The sequence below is a fragment of the Mesoplodon bidens genome (genome assembly GCF_964165515.1).
Source record: "Mesoplodon bidens genome assembly, chromosome: 19".
Lineage (NCBI taxonomy): Eukaryota > Metazoa > Chordata > Mammalia > Artiodactyla > Ziphiidae > Mesoplodon > Mesoplodon bidens.
The window spans coordinates 19,380,499-19,402,874 of NC_138179.1; the positions used below are offsets into that span (position 1 = coordinate 19,380,499).

The 22,376-nt window shown below is 57.5% G+C and overlaps 1 protein-coding gene across 2 annotated transcripts in view; it reads left to right on the plus strand.

The window, feature by feature from the left end:
• The window catches only part of SPNS2 (SPNS lysolipid transporter 2, sphingosine-1-phosphate), a 41,341-nt gene that overhangs the window by 16,333 nt on the left and 2,632 nt on the right, over positions 1-22,376 (plus strand). Inside the window, exons 2-11 of one of the 2 annotated variants that reach the window (XM_081219241.1) lie at positions 3,818-3,883; positions 11,900-12,036; positions 17,152-17,303; positions 17,517-17,583; positions 18,905-19,047; positions 19,356-19,508; positions 19,627-19,816; positions 20,146-20,211; positions 22,001-22,099; positions 22,188-22,351. In XM_081219241.1, coding sequence (XP_081075367.1) covers positions 3,818-3,883; positions 11,900-12,036; positions 17,152-17,303; positions 17,517-17,583; positions 18,905-19,047; positions 19,356-19,508; positions 19,627-19,816; positions 20,146-20,211; positions 22,001-22,099; positions 22,188-22,351 — 1,237 coding nt within the window. The remainder of the gene's footprint in view (positions 1-3,817; positions 3,884-11,899; positions 12,037-17,151; positions 17,304-17,516; positions 17,584-18,904; positions 19,048-19,355; positions 19,509-19,626; positions 19,817-20,145; positions 20,212-22,000; positions 22,100-22,187; positions 22,352-22,376) is intronic. The other variant, XM_081219242.1, reaches the window with a different exon arrangement.

Consider the following 22,376-nt stretch of genomic DNA (forward strand, 5'->3'; position numbering starts at 1 on the left):
GGGTAAGAAAATTCAGGTGCTCCTGCTTTTCCAGAATGTTTTCTTGGCTCAGGGAGGAGGACCCTGTGGGCAGAGGACGATGTGGCTGTGGATTTGGGGCGACTGCCTGGAGAGGCCTGGATCGGGAGCTGTGGCCGTGGGACAGAGGGGGGCTGTGGGTGTGGTGGGAGCCCCGCCTTGCCCACCCCGGGCTGGTGGGGCTGGTGGAGTGGGCGTGGTCTGAGCTCCTGGGCGTGAGGCCTGTCCTGTGACCCGCTAAACCTCAGCCTCCAGGAAAGAGGCTAAAAATAAGGCTGTGGTGAGGAAGGGAGAGGGTGTGTGGGTCCAAGCCTGCCTGGAGCCCAGAGGAAAATCTGAGACAACGGTCCGGGCTGCTGTGACACACGCTTCCCATACCAGTGGCCAGTGGGATCTCACCCGCCTGCAGCCATGGCCCTTGGCAGGCCTTGAAGAGGGAAAACAACCGAGAAAGGCTCAGGCAGGGCCTGACCTAGGGTCTTACGGCCTGTATGAGGCCCTGTTCCCTGGAAGGGTTTCTCTGGCCTTCTGCCTGGAACTCAGGCCTTGGACCCAAGACTGGGTTGCTGGGGGGTACTGGGGTGGGGACATCCAAAGCTGCCCGCGCCTTGGTGTCTAGACTGCTCAGGAGTTCCCAGGGACCCTGGATGCCCATCTGGGTATGGTGAAATATTCCTCCCCCTTACGAGGAACTCTGTTCAGTAGAGGAAGTCAAGGAAGGCTTCCTGGGACTTCCCTGGCGGTCCAGTGGTTGGGACTTAACCTTCCAATGCAGGGGGTATGGGTTGGAGGCCTGGTCAGGGAGCTGGGATCCCACATGCTGCAGGGCCAAGGAACCAAAGTATGGAACAGAGGCAGTGTTGTAGCAAGTTCAATGAAGGCTTTGAAAATGGTTCACATCAAAAAAAAGAATCTTTAAAAAAAAAAAAAAAAGGAAGGCTTCCTGGAGGCAGAGGCAAATGCTGGCCCTTAAAGTCATGGTTGGGGGAGTGCGTCCAGTCAGATGGCTAGGATGTGCCTTGGGGAGGAAGCAAGAGTGTTTTGATTTGCTGTGGACCCATGTCACCTTTATGATGACCATTTTGATATGGCCTCCCTCCCAGAAAGTGGGCCTGTGGTTGCTGCAGATCCACGCCCTCCTCTGGGCCGTGGGTGGGGACCCACAGAGCAGGGCCCAGGGGGACTTTTACCCTCCTACCATCTCCTGACTGTATCCATCCTTCCGTCTACCCAACGCCTAAATTGTGATGGTCCCTGTCCTGGGTTCTGGAGATGACTTGCCATGGTCCCAGCTCTCAGGGGGCTCCTGATCTAGTGGGGGGTGAGGCAGGCCCCCGCCCATCCACCTGTGCATCCACGGCACAAACAGTCACTGTGTGCCGGACCCCGGGCTGGGGGGCAAGAGTGAACCACGCAGAGGCTTGTGGCAGAAAAACAAGCTTTGGTTTTTGATAATAGACCTGGTTTCAAATCTCACCCCTGACATCTTATGTGCTGTATGACAAGTTATTTCATTTCTTGGAGCCTCAGTTTCCTCATATGTAAAATGGGGATGATAGTCATAGATAAGCCTGGGTAGCAGGGATAGAAATACCCTCTGTAGAGCCTCACGTAGCACCTGGAACTTAGCAGGAACCAGCAACTAGTGGCTCTTTGCTCCCGGCCACAGTGGATCCAAGGAGCTCATATCCGTGTCCCTCTCTGTCTTCTCTGTAGAGCAAACTAATCCTAGTGTGACAAGTGTTAAAACAAGGATGGACAGGGGAGAGTGGGGGCAACTAGCTTATGGAGGGTGGTGGGAGGGGGAGAAATTAGGGAAGACTTCCCAGAAGAGGAGGCATCTAAACTAGTCTTGAAGGTATGGCAAGAATTAGCTCAGCCAACAAAATCGCACCAGGGTAAGAAGAGGGAGTGTGTGTAGTCAGGGGCCCATGAGTAGTTTGGGGTGGCTAGGGTATGGGGTGCGGGGTGGTGTCCTGAGAAGTGAGGCTGGAGGGTGGGGTTGGCGGGGCTGAACCTTCAGCCCCACGGCCTGCTGAAGGCAGGGGAGCCACAGGGGAAGGTGATTCCGTAAGAGAGGGATGTGATTGGATCAGGAGGCTACAGAGGCCCTGGCTCAGGACTGGGAGTGGGCTGTGAGGCCGGGAGGTGAGCGTGGGTGGTTCCCCAAGGTCGGGCCCAGCCATGCCACCCACAGGGCCTCATCGAACTCAGGGCCTCTGAGGCCGGGTCGGGGCACCTCGGAGGTCCCACTTGGTGGACCTGCCATCCGCAGGCCCAGGACCGGCCCCTGGTTTCTGCCTTCAAGGTAAAGGCACAGCCCGCCCTGGTTATTAAGTCATTAGCTGGGTCTCACACAGCCTCTTCATTATGGGTAATTATGGTGAATCCACTCTGGATATTAACAAGGAGGAGACCAGCTGCTCTTGGCTGTCTGTCGGGCTGCTAGAACAGGAAACCCCTCAGCATCCCACGCCTGGGTCTTGGGTGGGGGGACAGTGGCTTTCTCCCCAGCCCCAGCCACTGGACGGGGCCCTCGTGCTGTGTTTGGAGGTTCCACTTTCACCCACTTCCCTGCTGTGTGACTTTGTACCCTCCCGTGCCTCAGTTCCCTCATCTATCCAGTGAGATGACACTAGCAGCCTCATAGGTTGTGTGAGGGTCAAACTAATGAAGCACTTCACGCTCTAATACAAACCATCATCATCATTGTGTGGAGTAGTTCTGGGAGTCCCCCGAAGGCAGGGTCCTGGTCCCTTCCTCCGTCCCCTGCATGGGGAGCTCCTGAGACAGGCCCTGTCTCCTTTCTCCCCTCTTCCTTCTCAGTGCAGACGTGCAGGGGTCAGGGGGACTCTGGCCCGTGGCCCAGCCTCCTGCTGTCCTCAGATAAGCTGAGGCAGGGGCCCTGGGAGCTGTGGGGCTGGGGGTTGGGCTTACCCAGGAGCCCTGGTTGAGGGCTGCACGAGGTCAGAGGGGGCTGGGCAGTTGCTGGCCTCTATACAACCACGGCTGGGTCTGTCCACAGCTGTCGATCGTTTCTAGTTGTTCTGGTTGCTGCCTCCGCTTTGATGTAAAAAGCCCTAACAAGAGCGAGAGCGCAGGGGTGGCTGGGAGTGGGGAGAAGGGCAGACGTGGCCTCGAGGGCTCCGCTTCCCCGAGGAAAGCAGGCCCGGAGCCCTGCCTGCTTCCCTCTGCCTCTGGGCTCCTGCATCAGAAAATTGGGAGTCCTGGTTTTTGTCCTGAGGACAGCTGGGGGAGCACATGTTTGTGTACACGTGCAGGTGAGCGGGTGTGTGTGTTGCCTGTGAGCCCTCTCCGCCCTCCCCTTGGCCAGGGGGCTTCTCCTGCAGCTTTCAGTGGCTGCCCACCCACTCTCCGGGCTGTGGGCTTAGTGGTCTCCCCTGACGGCAGGGTCCACGTCTGGGGTCCCAGCACTTAGTCTGGGGCTGAGCTGCAGATGGGCAAGAGGCCCAGGCTGGTAGGAGGCTTGGCTGCCCCACTGGGCCGAGTAACCATGGAGGAGCCTCACCTGTCTGCGCCTTGGACCCCACACTGGCCGAGTGAGGGCATGTGGTCCTATCCCCAGTGTGAGCACCTCAGGGTAGAAGCTTGGCCTCCAAGGCTTCTAGTGGCCTGGCTAAACTCGGCAGGGTGGAGTTCTGTAGATGGGGCCAGGCTGGGCCCTGCAAGGTGGAAAGAGGGCTGGGCTGGGGCTGAGGGTCGCCTAGGTGGGGCGTGCGAATGGGGGCACCCAGGCGTCGGGCGTCGCCAGTAAGCACCCTCTGTCTTCTCCTCCCAGGTGTCCTTCTGGACATCCAGCAGCACTTTGGGGTCAAGGACCGAGGCGCCGGCTTGCTGCAGTCAGGTGAGGCCCACCTCCCGCCCTGGCCCCCCTCCTGCTTTCTAATACCTGGTGGGGATTCCCTGCCTGTCTCTTCCCTGGCCCTGAGTCGCTGGAAAGAGCGTGAGTTTTGTGTCCAAATCCCACCTGTTGCCACTCACAAAAGGCACCACTTCCCCGAGCCTCTGCTTCTATTCTTGTGAAACAAAGCAAATAACACCTGCCCTGAGGGCCTGTGGGTGAGATACAGGAATGCAGGCAACCTGGGAATCACCTCTCAGATGCCAAAACAGGAAACTCCAGCTGGTCAGCCCCAGAGCCTCTCGCAAACCCAGGGCAGGAGCCTGAGAACCGGGGTCCCAGACTAGCCCTGGTCTTGAGGTTCTCGGCCCCTCAACCCCCGGGGCCCAGCCTTGGGACTGGTGGAGAGGCAGGGCCCGAGCCCCACTGGGCCAGGGCAGCGTGGCAGGTGATTAAGCAGTTATTCCAACCTCTGCCCCTCCCTCCAGGGTCCATGTCAACCTTGTGGCTGCCCTGCCTGCTGTGTAGTCCTGTAGGACCTGAGCTCCTGGCCCTCCACTGGCTGTGGCCCTGCCGGCTGTGCCCTCTGCAGGACTCTCAGGCCTGGGCAGAGACTCAGAGCCAGTATTACATCCCAGGGCTAGTTCTGACTCGGCCCTGACCTTGCTGTTTGGCCAGCTCCCTTGGCCCTGATTTCCCCTTGGTCCTGGAGTCCATCTGGCTGTGAGGCCCAGTTAGATGTGGCTGCGAAGGTGCATGGTCTGCATTCCACTCTGGGAACCCCGTCCCCTCCCGGGCTCCCCTGGGAGGGAGGGGCGGAGGGGCTGGCTCTGTCCAGGAGCCTGCCTGACCTGTCTGGGTGGCATTCCACCACGCACTGTGCCAGGTCTCCACGGCCTCCTTGAGCCACAGCCATTCAGCTAGGCTCACTGCCCATCCTCATTTCCCAGATGGGGCCTCTGGGGCTCAGAGAGGGGAGATGAAAGCTCCAGGGTTCAGCCCGAATACGTGAGAATTAACCGAGCTAGGACTAGGGCAAGGCTGTGCCGTCCAGCTCCTCCTAAGGGCGCCCAGGTCCCTGCCCCTGCAGACATCACCTCCACCCGGGATGTGAGCCCAAGCCCTTCTGATGGCTCCTCCCCCCGCCCCCCTTGCTTGGCCTCCCTGGCTAGGTCAGAGCAAGTCATCCTGCCCCGGGGCCCGGGACAGGTTCCTCCAGCCTCCCGGGCTCCGTGCAATGCAGTGACCAGCACTTACAGCTGGAGAGACAGAGTTCAAGCCGGATGGAAGTGTGGGAGGGATCAGGCTGTTGAGTGGTGAGGGCAGGGCGGGAGGGAGCCTGGCTGCCCATCCCCCTCCTCCGTGGCCCCTGAGTCACTGGGGACCCAGCCCGAGCCTCATCCCCCTCCTGCTCTTGGCGTTGCTGACTGATCTGCTCTGGCCTCCTCCATTCAACTCCCACTGATCGAGGTCAGGGCCAGTGCAGCCGCCCAGGGAGCGGGTGGGAGGGATGCGAGGGTCATAGCGCTGCCTCAATTATGTCCCAGGCTGTGTCCTTCTTATCCCTGGCGACCTGGCCGGAGGGGGATACATCATCCACAGCATCATCTTGTTTGAGTCTTCCTCCTACAAGCCCCCTTTGGTCAGCTTCACTTTCCAAATGGAAGGACAGAGGTCAAGAGAGGGGAAATGACTTGTTTAAGGTCTCATGGTGAGAGAGTAGCAGGCCTGGCATTGGGACTTCTGCGTATGAGGTCCTCTTGGCGCGGGATGGGGGCACAGATGGCCGCTGGATTGGTGAGGCTTATCCCAGGCGTCTGAGTGTCTGGCATCTCAGTGTTCTCGGGGTGGGTGCCTCTGGGCCATGGTGAGAGTTCCCAGCGCTCTCCGAGACCCTCTAGTCATTATTCTGTGGCCCTCACCCTACCACCTACCCTGGGCACAGCCGGAATGGCTCCCCAGAGTGTCCTTGCCTCTCTGGCCAACTGAGCCAAGAAGCCAGGTGGGCTAGACCAGGATGTGACTCAATGGGCTACCAGGCAAGTCACCTGATTGGCCTCAGCCTCAGGCACCTGGCTCTTCTCTGATAAGGTCAGAGCCAGGTGTTGCTGCTTGCCCAGATCAAAGGGCCAGGACTGACAGCTGGGATGCCTGCTTATGTGTGGGCACCAGGAGCTGCTGGGCCAGGAGACAGGGATGGGGGTGGTGCGTGGGGTGGCTGAGAGTTCGGCCTGGGCCTGCCCCTGCTGTTTCCCCTCGGGACCAACTCAGGGCTGGGGTTCGTGGCATCACAAGGAAGTGTCAGGATGGGGGGGGCGGGGGCAGGGGGAGAGGGGGGACAGAGGAAGAGCCAGCTCAGACTGAAACCAGACAGCGCCTGTGCTTTGGGGCTGAGTCTCCTTCTGGCCTTGCTCCCTCCTCACTGTGGCCAGCCTGGCAATATCCTCCCGCTTCGACAGAGACTCAGGTTCTGAAGGCAGAGCTGGGCGGCCCCGGTGGCTCTCCCCGCAGGACCCTCCTGTTAGAAGGGAGGCCCGAGAACCTCCCTCCCTGAGGCCTCAGTGGCCAACCTAGGGTTTATATTCTGAGCGGAGTTTGAAGGTGGAGCAGTTCCCATTCTTCCCGTAGGGGCTCTGAGTCTGGTGGGCTTCCAGGTACTGATGGGGCCGGCTGTTCTGGGTCCTCCCCATCATCCTGCCGGCCTGCGCCTCCATCCTCCCCATCCTGTGGGCAGGGAGGGTGCTCGGGCAGAGCCTGACCCCACCCACCCCACGCCTGCCCGAGCACCCTCCCTGCCCACAGGATGTGGAGGATGGCGAGTCTCCTCCAAATAACAAGTTGGCCGGATCCGGACTTTGTAAAAATAGCCCTGGTTCAGCCCAGGCTGAGGTGGGGCTGGACATGGGCTCCAAGGCCACAGTCTGGGGGCTCAGGGCTCCCCCAGTGCAGACCTCACCCGCTTCTGCTCCAGGGCCGCCTTCTCAGCAGCTCCGTGGGTTCGCAGTGCAGGTGGTCTGGGGGCTGCCTGCAGGGGCGCAGAACTCTCAGTGGGAGTCGTTTCAAGCTTTGGGTGCTGGCCTCCTCGGCAGGCCCACGGGAGCAGGCCTTCAGCCAGCACCATGAGAGGTGGGTGGCGCCTCAGGGATGCTGCCCAAGCCCTGTCTCCTGGATGACCCCCTGCCGGCCCTGTGAGGAGGGGCGCATCACCCATCTTGCAGAGGAGGGAGTGAGGCTCAGCCCCAGCTTCTCCGGGTGAGCCAGGGGCTCTGACTCCTCCCACTCGGCCCTCCGGGGCCCTGCCCCCTGCCCTGGCTCCCTGCCCGCGGCTCCATTGTCCCAGACCTGTGGGCTCAGCACACGTGAGCTGATGGAGGGCTTCCCCACACCCCGACCACAGGATGTCCTCGTGCCGGGAAAGCTGGCCCTGCTGAGACCAGGGGTGGGGCAGCCAGTCTGCCCAGAAAGCTCTCCTCAACCAGACAAAGACTGTGGGGTTGTGGGTGCTGAGCCCAGGAAGCTTCTAGGCCGGGCTGGTCTTTATTTTCAGCAGAGCTTCCTGCCGGCTGGAGAAGGGTCTGCGCCCCCATCTGGGACATGGGTCACCTGTCTAGGCCTTTGCCTGTGCTGTTGCTGCTGCTGCTTTTTTTTTTTTTTTTTAAATTAATTAATTAATTATTTGGCTGCATTGGGTCTTCGTTGCTGTGCGCTGGCTTTCTCGCGGCGAGTGGTGGCTACTCTTCGTTGCGGTGCACGGGCTTCTCATTGCGGTGGCTTCTCTTGTTGCGGAGCACGGGCTCTAGGCGCACGGGCTCTAGGCACGCGGGCTTCAGTAGTTGTGGCACGTGGGCTCAGTAGTTGTGGCTGGCGGGCTCTAGAGCACAGGCTCAGTAGTTGTGGTGCACGGGCTTAGTTGTTCTGCGGCATGTAGGATATTCCCGGACCAGGGCTCGAACCTGTGTCCCCTGCATTGGCAGGTGGATTCTTAACCACCACGCCACCAGGGAAGCCCCTGTGCTGTTCCTTCTGCCAGGAATTTTTTTCCCTCCAGGCCCTACCTAGTTGTGTTCAGCCCTCTCTGCTGGCCTGTAACAACCCTGAGGGCCGGGAGAGGCCCTTTCTCTTGGCTCCCCAGAGCAGAAGTGAGGTCTGGAAAGATGGATTGTGTCTCCCTGCTGACCTTGGATTCCCTTGTCCCCAAGGGAAAGGCCCTGAGAGACAAGAGAGTCCAGGGTCGGGAGGGCTGCTGTGTCATCTTGGGCAAGTTCTTCCGCCTTCCAGTGGCCCCAGCTGTACAATGGGACAGACGGTAAAACTCAGATTGGCACTTGGTGACCTTTGGCAGGACAGGGGTGGGGATGGGGTGTGGCTACCCCAGCAGGAGTCCATCTGAAGTCCCAGGTGCCTCTGCCCACCCAGAAGAGCAGGCAGAAAGCCAGCGGGGAAAGCACTAGGGGGGGCTGCCTTCCGCTTCTGCTGTGGACAGGAGGATAGGGATGGACCAGGATGGCTGAGGTCTGGCTGAGGCCTGGCTCACCTCCTTCAGCCCCTCTGCACCCACCCAGTGGGGGCTTGGCCAGTGCTCCTCCTTGAAGGGGGAGAACAGTGTGCTGTGGATCTCTACTGCCCTCTAACACCAAACCTGGCACTAGGGTTAGGGCCCCATCTCCCTCAGTGCTCTCATCTCCCACTGCTTCCTCCCTCGATCACCTTCCCAGCCCGCAGCCTCATGCGTCTTCCTGCTGTCCCCGACACACCCTGAACCTTCTGTGACCTTTGGAGCATCAGCTGGGATCTTCCGCCTTCCCAGCCTGGCCGCCTGTGGTGTGATTTAGAGCAAGGACTCTGGAGTCAAATTGGGGTATAAGTTCTGGCTTAGCCCCACACGAGCTGTGTGATGTCACTCCTTTTAGCCTCTACTGTGTCCTCTGTAAGATGAAGATAATAGGGAGAATCAAATGAGATCATCTGTGCTTATGTCCAGGGCACATCCCTGGGCCTTGCCTGTAGTAAATGCTCCATGAACGGTAACTGCAATTATTATTAACAATAAGCAGTATGCCTCATTAACCATTATACAGTCTTATAAGATTTGTAATTTATATTTTAGTATACCTGATTTTAAGTAGTATCATCACGGTGAACTCCTATGCAGCCTTCAGTGCCCTGCTCCGCCATCACTGCTTCTATGAAGCCTCCCTTCATTGTCTTGGTAGGATTTGGCCCTCCTTGCTGGTTCCCTGGCATTTTAACTCTTGAAGCTGGGCAACCCATGGACAGGGTCTGCTCCTTGGCCAGACAGGGGGGCAACTCCTATTCTGATTCTTCCCACTCCTTACCTAATACAGACAGGCATAGAGGGAACAATTCTTCCTTCTCCCCTAACATGTGTAAGTCCTGATGAGACTGAAATCTCTTTCCAGCCCATATCCTGGTCTGATCTCAGGCAGGTCCTGGGAGACAGACCCAGCAGGAAAAATTCTTTTTCTAGGTAAGAGGAAATAATTTCTACCTTGGCTGATCTAAACAAGGGCCCAGTGTTGACCAAGGCTGACCCACTCTGGGCATGGGCAGGGCCTGGCATTAAGCACCTTACACATTATCTCGTCCAGGGCTCAGAGCAAGCAGGGAGTTGCTATTTTTATCTTCATTTTACAGATGAGGAAGTTGGCGCGCTGGAGGTGGCTTAGGTTCATGGGAGTTGATTGTTAAATTTTCAGGAATTGTGTGAGCTGGTTGTTAAGCACAACCGTTATTACAAACTAAATTATATAAACTTACAATTAAACAAATCATAGCATAGTACAGGGAGATCGGCTTGGTGCTTCGCGATGACCTAGAGGGGTGGGATAGGGAAGGTGGGAGGGAGACTCAAGAAGGAGGGGATATGGGGACATGTGTATGCACATGGCCGATTCGCTTTGCTGTGCAACAGAAACACAGTATTGTGAAGCAATTATACAATTATACTTTGTATAATTATACTCCAAAGAGCTATTAAAAAAAACCCAAAGGTAATAAACACTCAGAATTCATCACCCCCTAATTATTTTGCTACCTTTCACTATTTACTTTCTTAAGGTTATTTATGTCTGTTGGATCTAGGTGGTAGAAATACTCTATGTACAACTCTGTGACTGCATCTCTCTTCCCAACTCTGATTAGTGACATCACATTGGTAGCTTGAAATCAGGCCATGGTGGGAGTATTTGCACCATGAAAAGGGGCAAACACTACACATCAGGGCTCCCGCCCCCGCCTCATTTTTGGAGAGCCAGTTGCTAAACATTTATCAGCACACCACTGAATTGAGCGACAGAGAGGTTGTGACCTTCCCAAGGTCACCCAGCTGGGAAGGAATAGAGCTGAACTCAAGACCAGGCACTGCGTCTCTGGTGCCCAGATTTGTGCACCTCTCTGCTGATTCTGCCCGAGGCCCCAATCACGCAGTTGGGATTAAGAGATTGCCCCCCACACCCATACACGCTCACCGTCCTGCTCCCTGGGATAAGTGAGGGACGGTTGCGCTGCACCAGCCCAGCCTGCTCTCCCCTCCTTGCCTCCTTCCTCCCCTCCCTCTGTCTCTTCTCCTAGGGGCTCAGGTCTGTGAGGGAACAGCCAGACCCTGTGAATGTTTAGCTTGGCCGGCCGCCTTATCTGCCCACCCGGCCTTTGTCTGGCCATCTGCCCGTCAGCTGTGGGATTGCCTTCCAGGAGGAGGAATCAGGGGCTGCCTCACCGCATGACCTAGCAACTACCCTGCGTTGCTGGACTCTTTATCCCCCCTGGGACCTCGAAGTCCCCTCCCATACTGGTAGTGCCATCCCCACAGGGTCCTCTAAGACTCTGCTGCTCTATTGTTCTGGAAGAACAAAACCAGGTCACATCACTCCTCTGCTCAGCATCCTCTGGTGTTTTCCTTTCTCACCCGTAGAAGCCACAGTCACCACAGTGAGCCACAAGGCCCTACCCCATCTGGCCTCTGCCCCAGGGTCCCTCTGCTCCAGCCACTCTGGTCTATTTGTTGTTCCACAAATATGCTAAGCACATTCCTGCCCCAGGGCCTTTGCACTTGCTGTTCTCAACCCAATATTTGCATGATTTGTCTCCTCATCTCCTCCAGGTCTTTGCTGAAATGTCACCTCTGACCTTTCTATTTAAAATTGTAACATCTGTTTTCTTTTTCTCACACACTTTTCCTATCTCCTGTTTCTGCCCTTTTTCCCTCCTTAGCATGTGTCACCCCTTGACATACTATATTTTTTATTTCATTGTTTCTCACTAGAATGGAAACTCCAAGAGTCTAGGAATTTTGGTCTTTGTTGAATGGATGAAAGGATGGATGAATGAATGAGTGAATGAATGAATGGATGAACAAATGAATGACAATGTTTCCAAATGTCAGGAAAGTCTCTGCAGTCTGCTGGGAGTGAGGGTGGCTGTGTGATCTGGCAGGTATGAGACTGGGGTTTCCAGGTCCAGTTCTGTCCCAATTTGCTGTGTGACCTTGGGTAGGTCCCTTTCCCTCTCTGAACCTCTTTTTCAAGTATAATAAGGAGAGTAGCATGGCAAAGTATAAGGAACACTGGCTCTGGAGTCAGACGGGGTCAAATCCCCACTGGGACATTTACTACCGGTGGGGCCTTAGGCAAGTCACTTCTCTCTGAGTGCCTCCCCATCTGTGAGGTGGGATGGGGGTCGGAAAGATACACAAGATGCTGTGTGGTGAGCCCCTAGCACAGCCCCTGACAAGTAGAAAATGTTCAGTGAATAATCTTTACTCTTTTAAAAAGTACCCGAAGGGCTCACCTGCCCCTGGGCGTTGAAGAGGATGGGGTCGTGGAGTCTCCTAACCCAGAGGCCTGTCCCGCCTCCCCAGGGCCCAGGTCTGGCAGAGGTTGCCCCTCTCAGGCAGCGGCTGCTTCCTCAGCAGGCACTTGGCCTCTCGCTGGGTGGTCTGGGCGGGTGGGCTCAGCCATGCGACCCGTGTGCCACACCTGCGGCTCTCCTCTCCCCACGCAGTGTTCATCTGCAGCTTCATGGTGGCTGCCCCCATCTTTGGCTACCTGGGTGACCGCTTCAACAGGAAAGTGATCCTCAGCTGTGGGATTTTCTTCTGGTCGGCCGTCACGTTCTCCAGCTCCTTCATCCCGCAGCAGGTAAGGCCTGCCCGGGCTTTCCACCCGGCATTCCTGCTCATCCCGTCCGTGTGTCCTGGTTCCTCTGACTGACCTAGTTTAGACTGGGGTTCCAGCCCATTGGGTCCAAGTATGGTGGGATGAGGGGGGTCTTTGGGTACTTCTATACACTGGCCCTACTGATTGGGCTTTCCCCGTGCTGGCCTTGAACTGAGGGACTCACAGCCCTGTATGGCATCCTGACTCTCTCTGAGCTGCTTGTGATTTGGAGAGGATGCAAGGATTGGGGGGCAAGTCTGGCCAAGGAGTCAGGACCCTTGGGTTCTAGTTCTGGCTCTGCCATCATCTTGCTGTGTGACCCTAGATACATCACTACCCTTCTCTAGGCCTCACACAGTTTGCTCTTTGTCCGACCATCAGCCAACTCCCTGGGTCAAAGTCCTAGGGAGACAAACATTAGATCAGTGTAAGGAAGATCTTTCTTTCTTGTTTTTTTTGGCAACAATGTGCAGCTTGTGGGATGTTAGTTCCCCAACCAGGGATTGAACCTAGGCCCTCAGCAATGAGAGTGTGGAGTCCTAACCACTGGACTGCCAGGGAATTCCCAGGAAGGAAGATGTTTCTTACTTGGCTCCCACAGTTCTGGATTTGAATTTCCCAATTCTGTTGTCCACTCAGCTTTGTGATCTGGAGAAACTTAACTTCTCTGAGTCTCAGTTTCCTCATCTTTAATTGGGGATAATACTTCTTAGTATGAAGGGTGGTTGTGAGAAATAATTGAACTCATGAATGTCCAGACCCTGACCCATGGCAGGTTTCAACAAATCATTATTTCTGTTCTTTCTTCCAATGAGGAGATATGTTGTTCTGAGAGGTAGTGAGTGTCCCGTCACTAGGGGTCTTCAAGCAAAGGACAGACAATCACATGATGGCTACTATAGAGGGAGATAGAGGAAGAAGGGGAGGGACTTTCCTGGTGGCGCAGTGGATGAGAATCCGCCTGCCAATGCAGGGGACACAGGTTCGAGCCCTGGTCCAGGAAGATCCCACATGCCGTGGAGCAACTAAGCCCATGTGCCGCAACTACTGAGCCTGTACTGTAGAGCCCGCATGCTGCAACTATGAAATCTGCGCACCTAGAGCCCGTGCTCCGCAACAAGAGAAACCACCACAGTGAGAAACCCGCGCACCGTAATGAAGAGTAGCTCCTGCTCGCCGCAACTAGAGAAAGCCTGCACGCAGCAATGAAGACCCAAAGCAGCCCAAAATAAATAAAATTAAATCTTTAAAAAAAAAAAAAAAAAAAAAAGAGGGGGAGAAGACCAGGATTTGCCTTCAGGGAGCGTTCAGCCTAGGGGACAAAGGAGGAGACCCTGGCCTGGGGATGGGAAGATGTGACAGGAGCTCCCGTGTTCAGAGCCTTCAAGATAAGCAAAGCGCTGAAAGTCCTCACTGAAGAGAGAGCAGTCTCGGACATCCATGTGGTCAGGGAAGACTTCCTGGAGGAGGTGGCCGTTGAGCTGGGCAGGCAAGACAGGGAGGTTAGGCCTTCTGGTGAAGATAGCACAGGCAGAGGGAGCAGCCCCATGGAGGCAGAAATGGTGGAGTGTGTTAATAGATTGAGGAGGAGAGTGCTTTGGCTGGAAAGGAAGGCAGGGACCAGGTCATGGAGAGCCTTGAATGCCAGGTTGGAAGGCCTGAGCTTTCTCCTGAGGGAAGTGCTGGACCCTGGAAGAGTCTGAAGAAGGGCAGTGGTGAGTCAGATTTACACTGATCTAGAGGAGGTTGCAGGTGAGGGCAGAGAGAACTGGCAGGTTTGGGGGATACAAGTTTGCTTCATGGGGCAGCTTCATAGAGAAGGGTCAGGCCAGGTAATAAGCTCCAGGCCTAGAACTTCCCTGGTGGCGTAGTGGTTAAGAATCTGCCTGCCAATGCAGGGGACCACAGGTTCGAGCCCTGGTCCGGGAAGATCCCACATGCCACGGAGCAACTAAGCCTGTGCGCCACAACTACTGAGCCTGCGCTCTAGAGCCCACGAGCCACAACTACTGAGCCTGCGAGCCACAGCTGCTGAAGCCCGTGCACCTAGCGCCCGTGCTCTGCAACAAGAGAAGCCACCACAATGAGAAGCCCGCGCACCACAATGAAGAGTAGCCCCTGCTAGCCGCAACTAGAGAAAGCCCGTGTGCAGCAACAAAGACCCAATGCAGCCAAAAATAAATTAAAAAAAAAAACAAAAAAACAACCCAGGCCTAGAACGTCAGGTAGAGCCTGATGGCCACAGTCAAAAATGGGGACTGGACCAGAAGAAGCTTCTGGACCCCCTCTGGGTCTTGTTCTGCCCCTGACCAGGCTTCTCATCATCTGACCTCTGGGGCTGCTTCTGGGATTGACCAGTGAGTACAGGACCACGATGCCAAGGCTGGGCCCCACCCTGGGTGTGTGGAAGGAAGGGAGAGATGGGGAGAGAAGATGAGCAGAGGCAGAGAGCGAAACAGACGGATCATCCCCAGTTAATCTATGAGTTCATTGCAGTCACAATCCGAGTGCCATGGGGGTTTTTGGTGGACCTTGGCAATGTGATTCTGAAGTAAATCTGGCAGAGAAAGTGCCCAGGAACAGCCAAGAACATTGTGAAAACAACAATGAAAGGGCTCTTGTCCTATCAGTTATCAAAACATGGCTATTCTAATGAAAACAGCAGAGGGGTAAACTAAGAGATCAAGGAAACAGAGTCGTCCTTTCTATGGGAATTGAGTGAAGGATGAAAGTTGCATCTCAAATAGTTTTGGGAGTATTGACTCTCCATCTGGATGGAAGATAAAGGATGGTCTGTATTTCTAACCATACTTCAAAATAAATCCCAGCTAGGTGAAAGTAAAGTAAAAAGCAAACCATAAAAGTCTAGAACTATAATTCAACAAGAAAAAGACAAACAACCCGGTAGAAAAAATGGGCGAAGGATAGTGACAGGCATCTCCAGGGGAAGATCCCCCAAAAGGCAACATGTGTAGGGAGAGACGGTTCTCGGCTTCTTGAGTAATCAGGGCCCTGCAAATTAAAACAACAGTGAGTTACCATTTCACACCCATCAGGTTGCCGGCAATTAAAAAGGCTGACAATACCACGTGTTATTCAAGCTACCAGTGGGAGTGTAAATTGGTAGAGCCTCTTTGGAGAGCAAAGTGGGGCAGGATTTTGTAAAATTCTGTGTACACCCCACAGCCCAGCCTTCTACTTGGGGGTATATGCCGAAGGGAGAAACTCCAGCTCGTGGACACAAAGTGACAGGTACACATAAGGATGTTTGCTGCAAGTTTTGTAATAGGAAAAAAAAAAGAGAAACTAAATGACCTCGACTTGGGGGACGCCCAGATAGAATGGGGTGTATTCATACTATGAGCTTCTTAGCAGCAAATGAATGAACTAGATCTATATTAACCAGATGAAATGGGTTTCCAAAAGATGAGGGAAAAAAATCAAGTTGTGGGACAAGACACATGGAATGGTCTTTTTTTTTTTTAAAAATATTTATTTATTTATTTTACTTTTGGCTGTGTCAGGTCTTAGTTGCGGCACGCACAATCTTCGTTGCGGCACGTGGGCTGCTCTCTGGTTGCGGCTCACGTGCTCAGTAGTTGCGGCACGTGGGCTCCCAGTCCCCCAACCAGGGACCGAACCCGCGTGCCCTGCACTGGAAGGTGGATTCTCAACCACCGGACCAGCAGGGAAGTCCCAGGGATTGTCTTTTTATGTTTATTTTTTGAGAGCACACAGGGGACACTAAATGTTGTTCCTTGGTACGTGTATGTGCAGGCAAAGGTAAAGAGGAAGTCGTGACAAATGCACAAGATAGCCAGTTCCTGGGGGAGGAGTGGGGAATATATCAGATCCCTTGTCAAAGAGGTCTTATCTGGCTGCTCTTGTACGAAGGAGAATAAGGAAATCACTCCCATTCTCTTTCTCTTTCTAAAATATAACAAACATAAAAGATAAACGAATATTTTGTATCATTCTGGGATGGACTAGCCTTCTTGAGCAAGATGTGAAAGCCAGAAGCCATTAAGGGAAAATCAACAGCTTGGACCGCATCAAATTGAACAACACAAAATAAAGCTTCTGTACGATGAGACTCCCCATAAACAAAGTGGAAAGAAAGATGATGGAAAATATTTGTGACCTATCTAATAAATGTCAATTCCCATGATATATAAAACGCTAACAGAAACCAATACAAGAAAGACAAAGAACCCAACAGAAAAATAGGTAAAGGCTGTGGGCTGATGCTTCTCAGGGAAAGAAGCACAGGCAAGGGGCCAGGAGAAGGAAGACTCAGAGATGGAGGGTGAGAGAGCGAATGAACTATGGAAACGAGAGGCGCAGAGATGGATGGGCAGGACCAGCGACACAGAGAGAGGGCCGGGAAAGAGATGTGCAGAAACAGGGAGACCCAGAGGAGGGCTGGATGTGGGCAGTGCTGGCCGGATGGGTGGTCGGGGTGGGGCCGGGGAAAAATGACCAGGCTTGGTGCTCAGGCCCTGGGCAGCTGGGGGGATGCAGGGGCTGGGTCCACATCAAAGGAGTAGAACCACTGGCAGCTGGCATGGCCCCACCCTTCCCAGCATAGCTGGGCTTTGCTCTTTGATGTGTGTATGGGGGAGGGGCACTGAGCCCACTGGGCTGCCCTGCCCACCCCCCATTTCCACTGGGTCCTCAGTGCTGCCAGGGTCGGCCCAGCTGCCTGGTCAGGGGGTGGGACACAGAGTAGGGGCAGCTTGAGGCTCCCAAGATGGGGCCAGAACCCAGGGAGGAAGTCTCCCAATGGGTCGGGGTGGCAGTGGAGACACAGGCTTACGTCCCCCGCCAAACCTACAACTCTCAGCCCCTGAAAGTCCAGCTCCATCCCAGCACGGGGCCAGCTAGACCCAGTCCGGCCCACTATTCAGAGGCAGGAACTGAGGCCCCGAGTGGCCTGGGGTGTAGCCTGGGGTGTAGTCGTTGCTGAGGCAGGGGTTGGGCTCCACCCTCTCTCCTGTCTCCTGGGCCCTGCCGCCCGCTAGGGAGCAAAGCGGGGAGCAGGGATGCGCAGGCAGGGGAGCAGGCGGGCCCCCCAGCGCTCTCCGCCCTCCCCCACAGCACTTCTGGCTGCTGGTCCTGTCCCGCGGGCTGGTGGGCATCGGTGAGGCCAGCTACTCCACCATCGCGCCCACCATCATCGGCGACCTCTTCACCAAGAACACGCGCACGCTCATGCTGTCTGTCTTCTACTTCGCCATCCCTCTGGGCAGGTGAGGATCCGGGCCAGGTCCCTTTCGGATTTCTGACCACTCCCTCTCCCTGGAGTTTGGCCCTCTGTGACCTAAATACGTGGGCAGGCAGCCTTGAGAAGCGCCTGGACCAGCTCCCAGGCTGGCTGGGGCGGTGGGAGGGGGCGGGGGCCTCCTAGACTGGTGAGCATATCCCCTGCCCATCCCTGCCTGACCGTCCCGTCCTCTCTGCAGCGGCCTGGGCTACATCACCGGCTCCAGCGTGAAGCAGGCGGCCGGAGACTGGCACTGGGCCTTGCGGGTAAGGACACCCCCAGACCAGCCATTGCCCAGGGTCACCCAGAGATTCAGGGACAGAGCCTCAGCCGCCAGGCTTCCCACCTCGCGGGCCTGGGCTCTTCTCCATCAGTTCACTTGGAGGTGTGAAGGGTGCCAGACTCGCCCCACTCAGGGGCCCCAGTCTGTGAGGACGAAGGAAATTCCACGTTCACGGTGGCACTTCCTGCTGTGGCCCTGTGCTGGGGTGGGGCTGAGACGAGACCTCTGTGTGAGGGCCCCCGGGGTCTGGAGCCACTTCCTGTCCTGCAGGAGGATTCGGCACAAGTCTGCCAAGGCCCCAGGACAGTGCAATCAGAGGAAACAGAGATCCCCAGTCTTGTGAAGGAGAGGAAGCTTAAGACAAAGTGTTTTTTCCTCAAAAGCAGGAAGGAAGCAGCCTCCGTGGAATTTTTTGATGGGGGGGCGGCAAATGGAGAGGAACTCCCCAGACCATGGGCTCCCAGGCCTGGTGGGGGTGGGTACAGAGTTCCCTGTTCTCAGGAGCTGGTGGAGGAACTGGTATATTGGAATCCAGACTCCCAAGATGTGCCCTTTCCATCTGGAGAGAGGCCTGGGGCCTTGGAGATTCTGTTCTCGACACTGGGCAGGATGCAGGGAAGACCCAAAGGGGCTCCTGAGCCTCTCTTCTCCTGGAACGCACACGGGATAAGCTACCTGATATATTAGCCGGAAGCTTCATGCGCAGCCAGTCCCTTCTCAGTGCCCCACCCCCACCAGGGTGAGGAGCTGGCCTGGGAAACCTTCCCAGACCCGGGGAGGGGGGCAAGAGTCCCCAGGAACTCTCCTCCCAGTCATCATTCCATGTCTGCCCGCCCACCTGTCTTCCTTCTGTTCCATTGATCACCCATCATCCATCACTCGTCACCCATCACCCATCCACTCATCCATCCTCCTTTCCTTCCATGTGTTCATTCATCCACCCAGCAATCTATCCATCCAACCATCCATCCGCCCGTCCGTCCGTCCGTCCATCCGTCCATCCGTCCATCCACCTCTCTGACTATTCAGCCATCTGTCCCCCCTCCTCCATCCATCTGACCATCCCTCCCTCCCTGTCACTTTCAGTCCTCTCTCCCCTCCTTCCCCTGGTCGGCACAGCCCGTTTTGAGCCCCCAAGCCCCATATGCTAGCCTCACCCCCAGTGGCTTTGCCCAGTCAGGAACGCTGGGCAGATACTAGCCCAGAGGAGGAGCCCGGGGCCCAGAGAAGGCGTGGCTGGCCTGCTCTCCCTTCCAGGTGCAGCAGGCCCTGGTGTCCTAACTTGGTGCGCCCTGACCCACCAGGTGTCCCCCATCCTGGGCATGATCACAGGAACGCTCATCCTCGTCCTGGTCCCGGCCACTAAGAGAGGCCACGCTGACCAGCTTGGGGGCCAGCTCAAGGCCCGGACGTCATGGCTCCGAGACATGAAGGCCCTGATCCGCAAGTGAGTGCTGCTGGGAGGGGTCCGGTGGGAAGAGGGAGGGAGGGGCGCCGAAATGAGAGGGCCCCAACTTGCAGGCTGGTCCACGCAGCCTGCTCGGCCAGACTCCCTGTCCACAGTGCTGGGGCCACTAGTGGTTATGATCCCTGAAGCCAGAGCCCCCTCACCCCCAGAGCCCGTAGGCAAGGCATTTGAGGCCTTCTGTCCCTGGGGGAAGGAGTGAGGGAGGAAAGCCTGCCTCCTGGGCCTGACCCTGCCAGCTGCGGGGATGCTGGCCCCCGCTCAGTGTTGCTGCCCCGGCCTCTCCCCAGCCGCAGCTACGTCTTCTCCTCCCTGGCCACGTCGGCCGTGTCCTTCGCCACAGGGGCCCTGGGCATGTGGATCCCGCTCTACCTGCACCGCGCCCAAGTCGTGCAGAAGGCAGCAGAGACGTGCAGCAGCCCTCCCTGTGCGGCCAAGGACAGGTGCGGCCAGGCGGGCTCAGTGGGCGGGCGGGGATGGCGGCGGGGTGAGGGAGGCCGCCAGCCCCTCTACCCCGGCCCTGCCCCCTAACCCGTGCCACACCGTCCTCTGTCTCCGCAGCCTCATCTTTGGGGCCATCACCTGCTTTACGGGTTTTCTCGGGGTGGTCACGGGCGCAGGAGCCACACGCTGGTGCCGCCTGCGGACCCAGCGGGCTGACCCGCTGGTGTGCGCTGTGGGTATGCTGGGCTCCGCCATCTTCATCTGCCTCATCTTCGTGGCGGCCAAGAGCAGCATCGTGGGGGCCTATGTGAGTGCGGTGGGAGTGCCAGGGTGGTGGGGGAGCTGGGCTCTGGAAGAGGAAATGCAGTCTGACTTGGGGCTGGGGGGTAGGACCCCCCCCACGGGGAGGCTCCCCCAGGGCGAGGCTCCAGTCCTCAGTCTCCCCCCGCTCTGTCCAGGGCGGTGGGCCTGGCTTGAAGCCTGTAGATAATCCACAAATTCCCCGTGCGCCTGACCGCCAGGAGCCGGGGAGAGGCTTCTGGGGGCTCCCGGCCAGCAGCCAGGGTGCAGGGAGCAGCCTGGGGCCAGTGGCGGGTAGAGCGCCCCCTGATGGTTGCTCTGGTCTCTCCTGGGCAGATCTGCATCTTTGTAGGGGAGACGCTGCTGTTTTCTAACTGGGCCATCACGGCGGACATCCTCATGGTGAGGCAGGCCAAGGTTGCCTCGTGCTGACTGGGGCCTCTCGACCTCTCGGGGCAGATGGGGAGGGTGGGTGAAGGGGTGGGAGAGCTCGCCGGGCTTGTGAGGGGAGAGGGGATCAGAGATTTGGGGGTCTGCATTGGGGCAGGGCCTGGAATCAGGGCTGAGCAGGCAGAAGGGCAGGATGTGGGGACTGGGTGCTGAGGGCGATGTCTGGAGGCTCAGGTTTGTGGCCGGGAGGCTGGCAGTGCCAGGCTGGCACTGGAGTGGTGCTGTCTGCCAGCGCTCCACCCCCAGGGTCTGAGCTCCCGTGGACTCTGCCCTCCCGGCTCAGCCCGGGTTCCAGGCGCGCCTGCCCGAGTGCCCGTGGCTGGGTTGGGCAGACAGAGACCGTCTTCACGGGGCCAACAATGGGCTCCAGACCAGGCGGCCAGGGACAAAGAGCCATCTGAGCAGCGGCAGGGGCTTGTGTCCTTGGGCGGGACGGGAGCAGCCTGGGAGGAAGCAGGAGGGGGCTGTGGCCTCGAGAACAAGCGGCAGTCTGGGGCAGGGGTGGTGGAGGGGGTGCTGGCTGGTCCTGTCCTCAGGGATCCTCCACGTCAGGGTCGGGAGAGAATTGGGAGAAGGGTATGCACGGGACCGGCAGTGGCGAGGGTGGGAGGTGCCAGGGTGGGCCCTGGGGCCAGGGGGAGGAAGGACTCCTCATGGGGCCACCTTCAGGGCACTTGGGGTTTGGTGCCAGAATGTGGGTCAGCCTAGATCAGTCTGCCTGGGCATCGGGCCCCTGCTAGCTCCCCTCCAGGAAGCCTGCCTGGCCCCGCCCGAGCTTCCCTGTATCTGTGCTTCGCCGGGGGTGGTTTCTCTCCAACACCCACCCCCCTCACCCAGTCCCTGGCTAAGGTGTGATGGGCGGGAGGTCTGACTCAGCTCGGTGCCAGGTGGGGGTCACTGCACATGTGGGAGTGAAGGTTGGAGTGAGCTTGCCTGAATCAAGTGCCCTTGGCAGTAGGCAGGACCCCCTCCTCTGCCCCCAGCCCCAGGGGCAGCCCCAGATGCTGACAGGGTTTGGGCCCCAGGGAAATCATGTCCCATTTTATTAAGTGTCACAGCCAAGTGACTATTCTTGGAAATGGGGCCATGCAATCCAGGTCTCCCCTCCCCCCCAGTAACTGGGTGCCCGGTGGGCACTAGCTGCTCTCAGACTGTCCACAAAGGCTGGGGCTCTGACTAGATGAGGAAGCTGAGCTCGGGGGCAGGGGGCTGTCCAGGGCACCCGCTGAGGTGGCTGCTGCCCGCCCCCTGCTCCTCTGCCACCAGCCCGTCTGACCTTAGCCCGCCCAGCTTTGGAGCTGCAGCCCCTGTGGGTCAGGGCCTGCTTGGTCTGGCGGAGGTTCCAGGGGCCTAGCAGCTCTGGCAGTCCGTGCTGGGGGTAAAAGTGGAGGCTCTTCTAGGCAGGGTCCTGCTTCACCACCATCACCCATCCCAGCCAGCCCAGGCCTTGGCAGGTCCCCACGGAGGTGAAACCAAGATGGATCTTTAGCTTGTGGGGAGGTGAGGGCAAGACTGAAGCCAGGTTGCCACCTGCGATCCCTGTGCCCCGGGGTGTCGGTTTCCCTGGCACCAGTGCACTTGGCTCCCCGCCAAGGGCCACGTGCACATGCTAAGGCAGCCTGCTCTCAGGAGCTGGGGAGGAGGGGGTGAGGGCCCAGGACAGCAACACGTCAGGACTCCAGGGCAGGAGTGAGTCTGAGGCCGTGGGAGCTTCCGAAGTGACCTGCTGCCTCTTGCACAGTGTGTGGTCGTCCCCACCAGACGGGCCACCGCTGTTGCCCTGCAGAGCTTCACCTCCCACCTGCTGGGGGACGCCGGAAGCCCCTACCTCATCGGCTTTGTGAGTACTGGGGGCGGGGGGCGGCTGGGGCGCAGGGCTTTGGGAGGTGGCCCCGCCCCAACAGCCACCCCCTCCCCTCGTCCCCCAGATCTCCGACCTGATCCGCCAGAGCACCAAGGACTCCCCGCTCTGGGAGTTCCTGAGCCTGGGCTACGCCCTCATGCTCTGCCCTTTCGTCGTGGTCCTGGGCGGCATGTTCTTCCTGGCCACCGCGCTCTTCTTCCTTGGGGACCGCGCCAAGGCTGAGCAGCAGTGAGTGGGGGGGTGAGGGTGGGCC